This window comes from Barbatula barbatula (genome assembly GCF_947034865.1).
Source record: "Barbatula barbatula genome assembly, chromosome: 22".
NCBI classification, from domain to species: Eukaryota; Metazoa; Chordata; class Actinopteri; order Cypriniformes; family Nemacheilidae; genus Barbatula; species Barbatula barbatula.
The window spans coordinates 10,518,114-10,534,105 of NC_136785.1; the positions used below are offsets into that span (position 1 = coordinate 10,518,114).

General features: G+C 40.3%; 1 protein-coding gene across 10 annotated transcripts in view; it reads right to left on the reverse strand.

The window, feature by feature from the left end:
- nrg2a (neuregulin 2a) overlaps positions 1-15,992 on the reverse strand; it is an 82,346-nt gene that overhangs the window by 38,700 nt on the left and 27,654 nt on the right. For 3 of the 10 annotated variants that reach the window (XM_079486415.1, XM_079486413.1, XM_079486409.1), the window contains exon 1: positions 4,779-4,987. The exons of 4 other annotated variants lie outside the window; for them this stretch is intronic. In XM_079486415.1, the coding sequence (XP_079342541.1) occupies positions 4,779-4,893 (115 nt within the window). In that variant the 5' untranslated portion in view covers positions 4,894-4,987. Of the gene's footprint in view, positions 1-4,778; positions 5,026-15,992 lie in introns of those variants that run through there. 3 more of the 10 variants (XM_079486418.1, XM_079486416.1, XM_079486411.1) reach the window with 3 other exon arrangements.

Here is a 15,992-nt window from a genome sequence, read left to right on the forward strand (position 1 = left end):
GTGTTGTATTGTGTATTTGGGCTACCTGATCATGCAGATTATTTCACCATACTGCCCCTCAGGTAACATTTTTCATCTGTGCTTTAACGCAACCGTCACACCTTTACGAGACCCACAAGACACCTTTGCTGGCTCTTGGTGGCTTTGCTTGTAATTCAGAAATGGCTCGGAAATACATAACCTGAGGGACAAACTCACCTTAAGCTGGCAAATTGTTCTACGGTCTGGAGAGAGGGAAGGATTATGGAAAAAGGTAAAAACCACACAATGTTTGCTCTCTAGCAAAGGTACGTAACGCAGTTATTTCACCCTCTCTGGGTTTCCAAGTAATGCATTTATTTTCACTTTCGTGTTATGACACATATCTTGTTTGGATACATAGTTTGAGTATGCCAAGAAAATTGCACTCGCCAAAGTTCCATCAGAATAAAGCGCAGGATCATACTGGAACAGGTATGCAGGGTGTGCAGGTGCGTGTGTTCTTGAAGGCTAGATCTCACCTTGTCTCTGGCTCTTCTGCTGAGACTGACAACAGATAATACTTCACTGGAGTTTCTGCCACCATGGATTATTAGTTTAGCAGTATATGAAATAAGCTTGAAGTAATGATTAGGAGAATAACTTTTTCACACTTTTATTTATTAAATATTATTATTATTATTATTATTATTATTAGATACTAAATTTCTCCACTGATACCGATCTGCTAATACCGATAGCAATTCTGAAGATTAAATTAATATTTCTAACCTTTATGTTATTGATTCATATAATGACTAAACATTAAACATCAAACTGGTGTTGTAGAAATACTAAATAAACTAAAGAGCACAAATCCATGCATTTTCATGCATTCTTTCGATTGACAGGATATATTGGCCCTGATCATCTGCTGTTTTTAAACTTTCAGCCGATAGTGTAAAAAAATGCTTTTATCAACAGATACTGATTATTAATTTTTTTTTTATTTGAATCTTAAATATATGATAAAATATTAAAGATATTCGTTTCGGATATAAATGTTCAGTTGGTTGTATTTTGTTCAATCGTTTGTGTAGTGTTAAAAACTGAAGCAGGAAGTTCTTCTGGACCAGAGTTGGAACAGCATTGTTTTGGTCCTCCAAAGAGGTCTATATGAGTCACTTAGGCTAACTAATAATATCAAAAAACTATAATATTGATGTAAAAAGTTTATTATCAACATTAAACTATTCACAGAAATTGGCATCCTATGCCAAAATTCACTTGTCCTAATTACAACTGATTTTGGGAAAATAACCTATAAATCCTCTTTTATGCTTTCATAACAACTACACTTCATTTTTTTAATGACTTCAATCAAGCGTACAGTTTTCTCTCGGCGTGTTTTCAAAGAGGGAGCGCACATAAAAAAAAACAGTCGTATCAAAACAAAAATGTAAAATAACCTTTATTAAATTTTAAATAACCTAATAAAACCACACCTAAGGCAAAACGGCAACTTAAGCTTAATGCAACAGAGACTGCGATTAGACAAACATGTGCTTGGTATAAAAACAGCCCATAGTATTATATTAATCATGAATAATACACAACTGGAGAAAGTACAGCAAATATGCTAGTGCAATAGAATAAGGCTACATCTTTCTGCTGATATGACATTGGAAATTTAAAAAGCAAGCATACTGAATCTTTGCTTGTAACTCTGAGGTTAAGGACATTTTTTAAGAAAAGCTTGAAGCGAAAAGTTGTATAGATAAGTATCTGAAAGGTAACCTGAAAACAACCACTTGTTCTTACAGAAGGCGTTTTCCACATTTATGCAAAATATTACTCATCAATAACACGATAAATTTTTCCAGCAGAAAAACAAAACACTTCCGTCTAAAACGACCGGTATGAAAACTACATTGCATGGGAATACACTCTTTAATATACTTCCTTGGATTGTGGACATACACGGTTCCCCTGTTTCTACAGAACCACCCCCACACACGAGATTCAAGATTGACACATTAGCATTGTTGTGTAAAGCTAAACCTGTTTTTGAGGAACAGTAGATATCATAGCCTGAGGAGATGCTGCACTCGCTCTCACGGTTTGATGTGCTGAAGAATTCAGCTTTCGTGACGCGCTGTGGACAACGTGCCAATCATATGCTGTTAAACAGTCAATATTGTATTTTAATATCAAATATGATATGCTCAAATATGATTCATCACTTAAAAACCCCTTCTGATCTCGTTTCCTCTTCCTCTTTGTTAACGTTTCTAACTATAATCCGTAATTGATCACAGAAAAATTGTAACGTGAAAATGTGAAACGTGAAAGTTCCTATCAGGATACACTTTTCTAACAGACTACACAAATACCAACCATTGTGGTCACCTCACAATCACAAAACAGAGCGGGATATCTCTGTCGACATATCAAGGAACCAAAAAGACTTTTCCAAATATTCCTACGTATAAACCGAAACGTGGTTTATCACTTAGAGAGAAATGATTTAGGAAAGAAAGCAATACGCATGTGTGGTCTTGGCAATCGGCTCTGTAGCGTATATGCCAAATATAGCTGCATGTTAACACAATCAATCACTTCTAGAAATGTGTTTATAATTTAAAATGCTTCTGATTATTTTTTTAAACAGATTGCCGTGTAAAGCACACCATTTCTCAGTACTATCTGATTTCGAGAGTACTTTGGAAAACTGATCTGAAAGACTATTTTAAAAACACTTTGTCTTGCCTTTTATGCAAGAATGGCAGTAATTCAAAACTTGGTTAAATTTAGTAATAAGGTGTTGTGTACATCAAACCAGAACAACAGAGCCGCACTCACACAACGTGTCTCGGGAGGCACAGTTTTCTTTACAGCTGTGCTTTGTTTCCGTAGACACAGCACAGGTGATTAGCATCACCGTATGACACTGTTCATCCGTACCACATGCCACACACGCACACTCCTGACGTATATCAGCGACCACAATTAAAACAGAAAAACACAGGCTTTACAAACTTATATCTTACACAAGCCCTATGTGAAATTACACCTGTGTTAGTATTGGGAGGCCAAGCGTGTCAATAGACAGAAATTAGAACCACATAAAAGGTTTGTTGCGCTGGGGGAACACAATGCTCTCTCATTCAGGTTCCCTGTGTTATATGCCTCAGGGCGACGGGGCAAGGAACACCCCTCTTGAGGGATGAAACACAAAAAGATTCAAAGATTTGTTTGTAAATGAATGAAAGGAAGGGGGAAGGTACATGCGTGCCGGAGACAGAAAGACAGCTGAATTCTATAATGTACCTAATTGGCGTGACCCGCTAAATGAAGAGTTTCATAGCAAGTTGGGTCAAAGCCACACAAAGTTTCTTTACTCATGATCACAATTTTATTTAGTTCAACACACGAGATTAAATTGACTAGATTTTCATTCTTTCAAATGTTTATGTACAAAATGTGTAAATGAGCCTTTTTCTAACCTACATACAGCAACTTCACCTTAAAAAAACAAATGATTTCATTATTTACTAACTCTCGCATGATTTTAGACCAGTATGGCTTTGTTTTTTATACGGAACACAAAAGTCGATTTTCTGAAGAAAGCTGGTGAACAAACAACATTGTACCACATTGACTTCCATTAAATGAACACAGAACCACGAAGTAATTTCTCTGACTTTCGTATTCCGCAGAATAAAGATTCATATACAGGTTTTGAATGACATGAAGGTGAATAAATGATGACAGAATTTATATTTTTGTGTGGATGATCACTTTGATTGTAAGCAAAGTTCATTCACTTCAACAATCTAAAGTGGACATGACCAATAAATGGACGTGACCAGGCTCATATGGAATTTACATACAATTTCTGTACTTATTTTGAGGATTTAAATAAAGTAAATGTGTTAAATTCAGGAGAAAGTTCTTTACTTTCATTGTAAAAAAAACAAATGTCACGCCTTCACACAAGGGTGGAACATCATGAACGATGAGTGTTTTCCCGAGTAAAATATCTGGCAGCTTTGTTGGTGCAAAATCTATGTGAGCCCGGGAAAGACTGGTTAGACTGTGAAAAGACAAGAGCGACAGCTAAGTGTGAACCGTCATGAACCAGTGTACTGGGCTATGTGGCAAAGAGGGATTTGTCTTCTTCTCCCGATGTGTCTCGCTCCCCGACCTCAGGGTCAGACTGCAGGGACAAGCCGTGACTTGCAGTAGCAGCAGAAGTGCAGAGTGAAGAGCAGGTCTCTGAATCACGCTCTCCAGCCCCCATTCAAGAAAAACTCAGCCGTGACGTTTCAAACGTTTCACGGCAACGATGCTTTCTCTGCGCGCTAGCCCCATAGGTGAAAAATGAAAAAACCCTCGGAAAGTGCTTGAGTTTGGGAATGAGAGGTCTAGCGGGGCGGTTGCCCACAATTCGACTGAATTTCAGCAAAATGCAACTCATTAACCGCCAGCTCTCGGGAATCAGGTAAGTGGCGTCAGTGAGAATGCTGGGAAAGAACGCCAGCACAGAAAACCAGAGCGGGAGTTTTGAGGACTTCACAGCGCACGCCAACCTTACTAGAGCTTGCACGCGAAACTCACATCAATGCAACAATTACACACCTACGCCACAACGGCTAGATATGCTCCTTCATGCTGAGAGCTAAAGGGAGTCCACCTGTGTGACAAACATATGCAACAAGCTTTGACAAGACGATGAAAACCATTACGTCTCACACCCACCTCATACCCCAAAACCCCCTCCCTTCACCACATTCACCTTCTGCTTGTTTTCTATTTACCTTCTGTAGAATTTCTGTCATCTGTTGTAATTTTCTGTCTTTTCTTTCCACCCTTCTTTTTCCCGTTCCCTTCCTTCTTTTTCCCGTTCCCTTCCTTCTTTTTACCCTCTGACATCGTGTCAGTGCCAAACTGACAGAGAAAAATGTAAATCCACACTGGTAAGAAAGTACAGATAGTCCTACGGGGAGTTCGCGACTGGCTCACTTGAGTCTCTGAACTTCAGTGTGTTCGTGCTCCTATATACTCGCATCACGCAGGAAACACCTACTTACAGCATGAGAGAGAGAGAGTAAAGAGTGAGGAGGACAGTGGAAAAGAGAGAGAGAGAGAGAGAGAGGGAGGGAGAGGGGAGGGGAAGCAAGGGAGGGAGCAAAAGGAAGCATTTCCCATTGCTGTCAGGCAATTAACTGTTCCCTGCCTGGTTCTTTCAGATAAGTGCACACTTTTCCAGGCCCTGGAGCTGGTTCTTGGAGACATCTTAAGTCCATAACGCTCCCCTTCCAAGAGCATTCCTTTTACAAAAAATCTAATTGGTATCCCATATTTCCACTGTTCTAGATTTTGGTGTTGCGCCACCATAGGCACTGGTTTTCTCTTCCTCTTCTGTCCCCCAATGTCACTCTCAAACTTTTGCTCCCTCTCTCTCTCTGTTCCAAGTCTCCTGTCCTCTACTGTAAGCGAGTCACAACACGCCCCTGATAGTGTCTCTCTCTTCTAGAGTGTCGTCAGGAATCCCAGCAGTGAGCACGCAAACGGCATGGGAACACTGAGAGGGCTGCCAAACTCCCCTCCAGCGCTCGCGCTTGCACGGAAACATGAGGCCACACCACTACACCTCTAACGTCTCTGCTGCAGGTACTGGTGCTGTACGAATCAACAGCAGGGTAGATGACAGAAGGAAAAAATAAGAGAAAGAAAGAAATAAGAGAAACAAACAAAGAAAGACCAGAGAAAGAAAGAAAGAAAGAAGCGAAAGAAAGGATCAAAAGAAAGAAATAAGAGAAACAAACAAATAAAGAAATGAGAGAAAGAAATGAGCGAAAGAAAGAAAAAAAAAAGAAACAAATCTAGCACTCCCACTGGACATTTTTAAAGTGTCCATTCGAATTGAGGGAAAGAAAGAAATGAGAGAAACAAACAAAGAAAGAAAAAAAGAAAGAATGAAATCTTGCACTCCCACTGGACATTTTTTAAGTGTCCATTCGAAAGCCTGGGGCTTATTGGCTGACAGCCAGTCACATGATCCTTCATGCATTTTCAAACGTTTGAAAGACATTAACATTTGGAATAAAATATGGTCACAAGCACAGGTGAATAAATGTAAACTATAGGACAAACCAACAAATACACAAATTAACCTCCTGTGGAGGGTCAAGACAATTTTAAATAAATTGCACTGTCTAATAGCCCTGTTTACGATCATGTGCTGTTTGTGTGCACCGCAATACTTGTGTCCGTGCAACTGTGGGATGGATGCAGGAGAGACTACTGTGCTGTGCCACACCTTACTGGGTCTCTACAGCATTGCTCCACCAGTGTGATGAAGCCACCTTCAAAAAGTGTATGCTTGATTCTAACTCTCAATCATCTGATAAAATAGTTACGCTATGATCAAAACAAAAAGTATGCAAAACAATCGATGCTACAATTTAAAACAATATTATTTTTTGTTTTAGATGTAATGCAATGTGTATACACAATTTAAGGTTCAAAAACGTTGTATTTTCCACATACCGCGCATGTTTGTATCTCCTCAATTTGCCCCGCCTCTCTGAAACGCAGATTTTTTACAAACTCATCGCTCTGAAAAGAGAGGTGTGCTGTGATTGGCCAGTTAACCTGTGCTTAGTGTTCATTCAAATACTGCAAGCGTGTGACGGATATGCAACGCACACTATTTGGAATATCAGGTTCCAAAGCAATTGTACTGACAGGTGCGCCCACCTTACCTGCGTATAAATTTTTGCGGTCTTAGTCAAATCATGCCACGAACTGACGTAGATTTGTGGGGGTGTGGTTACACGAGCCGTTTCAGGCAGGTCTGGGTGAGCATTCGCTTTAAGATTTGCTTTGAAGATTTTTAAGAAAATGCATCTTTTGTTCCGACACTTTAATTTTAGCAATTTTACGTGTCTAATAAATGCATGCGCAACTTATAAGACACCACAGAAAAACACATATTCGCGCCATATGTCCCCTTTAAGAGCTTTACAACATTCAGGGTAAATGTAAGTTTCTGTATGTCAATAAAAAAAACGAAATAAGTTTTTATTGAAAAACAACACATATATTTAACACAAAAATATGAAAGCTAAAGCACGAGAGAAATTCCTAAACAGTAAAAGTACAAAATAGACTACTTAAAAAACCACTAAAACATATTGGGGCGGTTTCCCGGACAGGGATTAGTTTAAAGATCCAGTGTGTAATTTTTGGGATGATCTACAGATAGAAATGCAATATTACATTACATAGCTATGTATATTATATACATAGCTATGTCTTCAGAGGTCTATAAAGAGCTTGCACAATGAAGCGTTATGTTTTTATTACCTTAGAATGAGCTATTTCTATCTACTTGCTCCGCGGGTCCCCTTGCATGTAATTTGCCATATTCTGACAGCGGTCATGGTTTCGAAAAGGGAGGGGTGGCAACCTTGCCGCTAGATTTCACTGACTGGATTTTTAAGCCAGAACTTGGCATTAGTTAAATTTTGATATTCAACAAAAAGAACCAGCTCAACCAATGGGATTAAACAAATTTTGTGTTGTAAAAATGTTTTGCTCTACAATGAAACGTTTTTTTTATATATATTGTATTGAGATATTTTATGACGACAATATATTGTCTTACATAAACTTTAATATGCAGCATTCTTTACATGGGGATAACACATTGTTACATGCATCAAATTAAACAAGCCGCAATCTATAAGGCTAATTTTGCAAGAAGATGTCATGTTTACATTGACCTAATTTTAATTGTACATTGCAATTTCACTCATTTAGGTACATGAGTAAAACTGTACTGCAGGTGGTAGTTAGTGAATAAAACAGTTTATGTTGTAAAACACAGCGCACAAAAGTGGCAAAGCACTTCATCCTTCTCTTTTCCTTGGTGACTAATGCCATCAAGTTCACTTTAAATGATGTGCTTTAGAAAATCATACACAGATTAGGTTGTGTCTGGGCACACACGAAGAGCAACTTTCGAACAACAAGGAAGATACATTTGAAGAATAAATACATTAAAAGATTGCCTCAAATTTCACTTCCAGCATAAATGCAAGCACGTGAGTGAGTGCTAATCCCAGATAACACTTAATTGGCAATGTGGTATTGTTGTGCCTCTAAGCAAGGCACCAAAGCTCTGAAAAGGGATGCAAGTAACCGTATCAAAAGTGTCTTCATAAGGGCATCCTCAAAACAAACGCATATTGCCATCTAGATCACCCGAGAAGCACAGATGCCAACATCTTTCCGACATGATGAAATTCTGTAAACCCATCTTTTATCAAGCGAGCGCATCACAATGAAACAAACATTCCCCAACATCAAGGACCCAAAAATAGAGACGTTTCGCAAGTTTGCGTTTTTCATCGATGAACATGGCGAACAGTTTGTGTGTCAGCTCAAAGCCGACAAGAATGAAAGCGTGACGAGGGAAGCGAAGGATTATATCCTTGTGCGAGGTGATTCACAGACCGGGGGTCTCACCGCAGGTTCCCTGATGATTGCACCCTCCTCAGAACCGTGTCATCATTCAGCTGGTGTGTGTGGTGGGGAGTATGGGAACTAGCGTAACCCAACACATCTGTCCATTCAGTGCCTCCACTCCAGAAGATCAAAGGCCATGTTGTAGGCATAAACAGTGTGTGTGTGTCTGTGTGGAAGTACCTCCCTCATGACAACCTTCTCATGGTGAGTGAATCTGTCACTTTTAATGACACTAAGCCGCATGCACCCCGGGTATGTGTCACCCTCCCATTGTTGCCGGGCATGATGGGACTTGTTACATGTCCTCTCTGGCACCGCTGTGCATGTATGTATACACGCAAAAGTGTGGGTATCTAAATACTGATGAGCAAGTCCAGGGAATTCCCTTAAAAGATTAGTTCCGCTTTGAATTGCAGGACGACCCTAGTGATCAATTTACCACGCTGCACTGCAGAAGTGACAGTGTTACTTTACATTTACCATACAGGCATTGAATGTTCCCGGTAGGCGGAGCTGACATCACAAGATACAATACCACCCGTGCTATGTTGCAATATGCTGTGACATGGAGTTGCAGAACAAAAGGAGAAATAGAAAAACACTGGGTGTATCAACAGCATGCTCCACATTATTTTAGAGCGAACCACCCACTTAGCAGAAGCCCTCCAGCTCATGGCGAAATAAAAGACGGGCTGTGCATGACATACATCTGTATAGATCCCTTGTTGTATCGCTAGTCGTTCAAAGATCTTTAATTTCACAAGGAAATGTTTTTCTGAAATAGAACTGTTCGTCCCTCATCTGTTCTCTTCCCCTCTCCGTTCATATTTGCATCCATTAAAAAGCATCTGCTGTTTCTCAACATTGGTTGCCCCCAGGCACTCTCTGCTCTGATCGAGTGGGTGGGGATGCCTGACATTAAGAGTAAATAAAGAGAACGTGGAGCCACCCCCTTAAAAGTCCTGGATCAGATTCTAGTGGATCTCTCCCACTCCCGTACCCTCACCAGGCCCCATCTCGGCAATTTGCAGAGGGGGCCCTTAAACTTCCGCCGAGATTATAGCAGATAAGTGTAGCCCACCTTCCCCCATCGGCGTCCCACTGTACCTGCATACTATCACATATATATACTGCCCCGAGACACCGCTGGCATTTCAAGAGCTCTGCGAGTTTATCTTTTGAGACGTAATGGTTTTAAACACCCATCTGGTTGTTTAGATCAGTACTTTTTCCTAGGGCACAGTGTGTGTGGATCTGAGTGGGAGGTAAGGGGATGCAGATCTGTGCGTATTACATTCGCCTGTTGACTTGACTAAGGGGTGAAGCAAGGGCAGCCGTGGAGCGGAGAGGCAGTGCTGAGTGTACAAAGGACGCAATATAGTTGTTCTACCTATTTGTCTAAGCCATTGCAAACTACCCCATCTGTAAATGATCACCGTGCCCAGGTTTGGTGCCTGGGAGACGGGCATGTTTCTAATGCAGACCCCTTTAAGGGTCGGATTTTTAGTCAATCTCTTTGAAGGTATATCTCATCGGACATCACACATCCGAATTGATAAAGGGTCTGCGGTTCCAGGTGCCTTCGTCTGCGCACGGGTAGAGTGTGGGGTCCGAGACATCCGACCTCAGACGGGATGTCTTGGGGCACCCACCAAGCTTGACCAATCGAAGTCAGAAGACCCTATTGCACCACCGCAGTGGTCAAATCGTGGGCAAGGATGAGGACCCAGGCTATTTATTTGAACTTCAAACCACACTGTCGTGTGTATCGCACCGTACGACCATCTGTGTTTGTTACCACGAGCGATAAGGCGTGTAAACGAAACTTCTGTGACTGCACGCATGCATTATGAGACTGTGACAATGAAACTGCTCGTACAGTACATGTGGGAGCTAGGCTGCGGCGCGCATACGTGTATGTTCAGGTGGTTAATGGTGAGATGGTGTGAATCCAGCCCTACGTGGTACGCAGCTGTCACCATGGCAACCATTCAGAAAAGGCAATAGAGATGTTGTTCACCACGTGAGAACGGGAATGTCCATAAGGTAGCCGATGCGAAGTCCGCAGGGAAACACTGCGGCGAAACAGGGAGGAGATAGGCAGAGAAAGAGAGAGAGAGAGAGAGAGAGAGAGAGAGAGAGAGAGAGAGAGAGAGATGTTCTAACTGCTTGCTCACTTTCTGAGCTGTCAGGTTATCCCATCACCTGGCTGTCAATCACAGAGCTGCCACAATTTAGCCCCCGCCCACCGACAACATGCCCTGCCTTCCACATACTGCAATGGCAGATCAATCAAGTCACTGACTAGATGATTTATGAATGGTAGAAGAATGAATGGAAGAGATACATCCTCCTCAAAGTCTATCCCTGATGAGTGCTCAACGTTCCAAGGCCTGACATTCATCTCGCCAGAGCCAACAGGACACATGGATATGCATAGCAACACGGCAGCCAATAGGGTACAATTAAGCCCAGGAGGGTTACAGTGTGATTTGCTTTTTCACAATTTACACTAACCGAGGTGCATCAGATTATAGATTTTAATGTCAGCTAAGAGCCATGACATGCCAGATGGAGGGGAGTCAAAGACACAAAAACATGTTGAACATCATGTGCAAGGTCTACTAACCTTATCTAAGATCCCCACAGATCTGCGACATAATATTGTGGCTGATCCTCAGTTTACCCTTTCACAGCAGATTGAGATCCTAATTCTTACTGTTGGGGCAAAACTGAGGATGTGAACATTACATAAGCATCGAAAGTACAACGACACACAAAACATCAATTATAATCTAAGCTATTGAATGCACAGTTACACATTTGCAAGAGTGAGTCTCTCACTTATGTCTGTCCAATAACAGACTTATTTTCTCCGCTTAGTAATTTATGTCTGCTTGAACGTTTGAACAGAATACAGCCATATATAACCAAATCAAAACGTTAACCAAATATCTTTACCATTTAATCATATACTGTATGCAAGATAAACTAAACTGAAAGTGCTTCTGCACCAGTGTTTACATCTCGCAAAGTAGTCTATAGCCAACACTCAAAAATAAATTTACGGTTATTCAAAGCAAAAAGATTTTTGTATATTTTAAAGCTGTGAAATCAATTAAATATACTGTTTAAATTGTATCGATGTATTTAATAAAAAAGTAAATCTGAGTAACCCCAATATTTCTATTAGAATTCACCAAAAATATGAATTGTATATTAAAAATATAATCTGTAAAATAAATACTTATTTTTCCATTAAATATACTTAATAATATATAAAATAATCTAGAGAAATTAACTGTTGGATTTTCTTATCAATTTTTTATATGTTCCACTGAATAAATTAAGTTAAAAGATTTTATTTATTCAACATAACGGTTTATTTTTGTGATATTTACTCAGCCACAGGACTTATTTTTTAAGAGTGAACATGCAGAAGGTAAAAAAATTATTTGTAAAAAAACTACTGGCGGGCGATAATGAATGATACATCAGTGCATCTCAATTTTTAACAGTTTTGCTATGTAGGGGAATGATTCTTTAAATATGATGTCATAAGTAGAACTTTACCTAAATCCCAAAATTACATCTCGCGATGACATCCACCAAGCATTTGGTGCAGTTCATCATGTCCTGTTTTGTCAGCGAAGATCAAACAGCACTGACAAGCACAATTACTCTGCAGCGATGAAAGGCCAATGCTCTGAAAGGTAAACACGCAACCCCTGCCTCCATAAAACAGCGGCTTTATGCGGTGCTCTTTGTCTCTGCCTCCATCCAACGGTTATTCAGGTCTCTTCAACAAGTAGCATTTAGATATACCGCAGACTGGGGAAGATACATTAGTGTCTCACCCGAGTGTGCGACAGATTGTGTTTCAGATAGTGTCAGGGAGAGATCTACTCCATCCATGTTTTTTGCTCTCACAGTTTGAGAAGAACAGACAAACACACTCCCACACACACTCTCACGCAGCTTAACAAACAAGCACCCACATCGCCGCTGCAGTGTTACACAAACACACACGCATGCTGTTTAGCATTCACAAATGGGCCAACACGTAGCCAGCCAAACACCAGTCAATCCACACAAATGCATACATGCCCTTTTGGCAGAACATAAATATACAAGCAGAAAAACACCATCACATTTTTTGTCGTGTGAAGGTTTGTGAAAGTAAACAAGAGTATTTTTCCAAGGAAGCAAAGAGGCTGTGCTGGAAAATTTGATGAGGAAATAAAAAGTACACAGTATACACATAAGCGTGTCAATATTACAACAATTAATATGAAATAGTGTATGGATATATGAATGAAAGGATAAACAAATCAACCACTAGGACATCACGCTTTCATTAATGTCTCAATGGAAATAAACTAAAGGAAAAGAAGACTATTAATAATCATAATAACAATTGAAAAGTAATACAGTAAGTAAGGGTTGGAAAAGGAGACTATTACAATCATTAATATGAATAATTATGATTATTATTATTATTATTATTAGGAAGTAATACAATGAGTATTAGTTGAAAAAGGAGGCTAATATTAATATAATAATTGAAAAGTAATACAATAAGTTTACATTTACATTTACATTTAGCAGACGCTTTTATCCAAAGTGACTTACAGATGAGGAAACATTGGAAGCAATTATAACAACATGGGCAACAAAATACATAAGTGCATCAAACTAGTGCATTAAAGCCTAGCACAGTATACAAAGCTAAGAATAGTGAGGTTAGTAAGTGTTTTTTTTTTAAAGATTTTGAGAATTAGGAAAAATCAGTCAGTGACGTGTTGACGGAAGAGATGCGTTTTTAGGCGTTTTTTAAAGATGGCAACCGAGTCTGCTGATCTTGTAGCAGCTGGTAGATCATTCCACCAATGTGGAACAGATCCAGAATGGGTACGGGAGAGTGACTTTTTTCCTTGGTTATAGTTATACTTGGAAAATAGACTATTATTAATAACAGAAAAAATAAGTATTATTATTGAGAAGTAAGAGAAGTAATACAATGAGTATAATGTACATTGGAAAAGGAGGCTAATAATGATAATAAATACTGTATTTTTTGGTTAGCAATATATTTACAAAGCATTGTAAAAAATATTTAACTAAACATATTATGACTTTAATGTAACTTATACATATATATATAGATATATATATATCTATATATATATATAGTATTGGTTGTGTGTGTATTATTGGCCAAATGGTGTTTCATAAAGCTTTCCTGTAGCTCAGGGGTAAGAGCATTACAACGCAAGGTTGTGGGGATTGCAAATACCTATGTATAAATATATAGGATAATGCAATGTTAGTCGCTTTGGATAAAACCGTCTGCCAAATGTCTAAATGTAAATGTCCCGTTTCAGAAGTCCACCAACATTCCGCTGTGCTGTAGTGACATTTGCTCGGATTTGATAGAATGGACAGAAGAAGCAGAGGCTCATGGGAAAGGGTCGAGTTGTTATCAATGCCCCTTTGCACACAGAGACACAAACGTCCGCTCCCAGATCTGCATTCTTCAAATCAAATCAAATTCCTTGCGCACTCTCCACTCGTCCTTTATCTGGAGAATGTACTCGGAGCAAAACACAAACATGTCACTGAGGAAGGCCCTCTCTCTTAAAAAAAGCACAACCCCACATATACACACCAGTCATTTGCATTTCTGTTTTTACTGCTACAAGAGCTGTGTCTTATCACAGTCTCAGCTTATCTCTCAATTTCTCTTGCAGAGTTACAGGGCCTTCCTGAAAAACACAAAGCTGCGCAAGTGGCAAGCGTTCTCTGGGGTTGACGGTTCGAGCGCTTGAAAACGAAGGGGTTGAGTTTTTCTTTCAGAGGGGCCTCTGATAATGAGGGGAGAGCTGGTGAGAGATCAAATGTGTGGCCCCCGGGTACTGGCGGCAGGACGGGCCTTCCGTGCTCTGGCTCTTTGGGGAGGAGGGATTACAGGAAGCCCAGAGCGCAACTGGGCCGCCTCAGCGCGACAGGCAGACGGCCCGGTCACAGATACTCTCTCTGCTGTTCCAACGACATGAGCGCTGTGTGCCAGAAGCCGACTGACTCATACTGAGACCGCAAAGGACAATCTCAAAGCAGGTCCATCGCTCATCATGTTGAACAGGCGATCCATCGCACTGCAAATTCTTTGCTCTCTGGGCAGAATAAATAAAGTCATGGAACATAAATAAATAAAAATGCAAGAGAAAATTAAATTGGACATACAAGACAGAACATATCATAAAGGGCTTTAGATGAAAGCTGATGCCCAGGCGTAACTGAGCACTGGCCTAGAAAAGATGAAAAAGCACAATTCATCGAAATATGACCGTCTTTCGAGAAATGGTTTGGTAATGCTGAACCACTGGAGGCTCTGGGCAGAGTAGTTTTGTTTGTAACGTCCCTGACCTTGGTTCACATCTTCTCTCTGATGGACCACACGGGGGAGAAGATTTGCATTCCATGGCATCCAGAGAGTAAAAAAATGCAAAATATGGACGGGCAAAAGTCCACAGACATTGTCGGGGGCATAATGCACTTTTATTTTTTTAAGGTCTTTCCTGTATCAAGCTTGAACCTAGCCAGGCCAGTGTCACAAGTTTGATTCACAGGGAATTTACTGCTAAAATGTAAAGCCTGAATGCATTTATAACAGAAAATTACGGGATGAGAGAGACAGAAACAGGAGCTGGGAAATACCACAAGCCAGGATTTGAACTTGGGTTGCCCAAAGTGTCAGTGTACAGAACACTGGACCACGGGCATTTTTACCTTTAATTTTGACAGGACAGTAGAGAGATTTTCACAGGAGAGTATAGGGTGTGGAGTGGGGCGCAGGATCGTCACAAGACCTCGAGCGGGGATCGAGTCAACGGAGACAGAGGGGTTCCATATGTACGTTTTTTTTTAAAGGTCCAGTGTGTAGTTTTTTGGAGGATCTGTTGACAGAAATGCAATATAATATACATAACTATGTCTTCAGAGGTGTATAGAGACCTTACATGAAGCGTTGTGTTTTTTATTTTCTTAGAATTAGCTATTTCTATCTACATACACCCCTGTCCCCTTAAATGGAATGGAAGGTTGTGTCTTCCACATGGCTTTACTTAGTTAATATTAAATACATCAACGATATATAGTCACAGAATGTTTATTACTACTGCTCATCTCTCGGCCTGAAGAGACACACATAACCTGATCGCTGTCCGGTGACTATCTTTCAACAACAATGAGAGAGGGACCAGACGGAAAGACCATGTGTTTGCACGGGAAGATAAACACGCTCCTGAACCCCCGGGTTCGGGCCACTCAGCATGACGTCAACAACAGAGCTGAAGATTAATACGACCGGAATGAAAGCAAGACTTATGTTATGCCGAACCTCCGCTGATACACTGTACATATATAACCTCTGTCCAGACACACAGCTCATGCCAATGCTGAAGATCTACGGCTGGAGACAAATCAATACAGAGGCA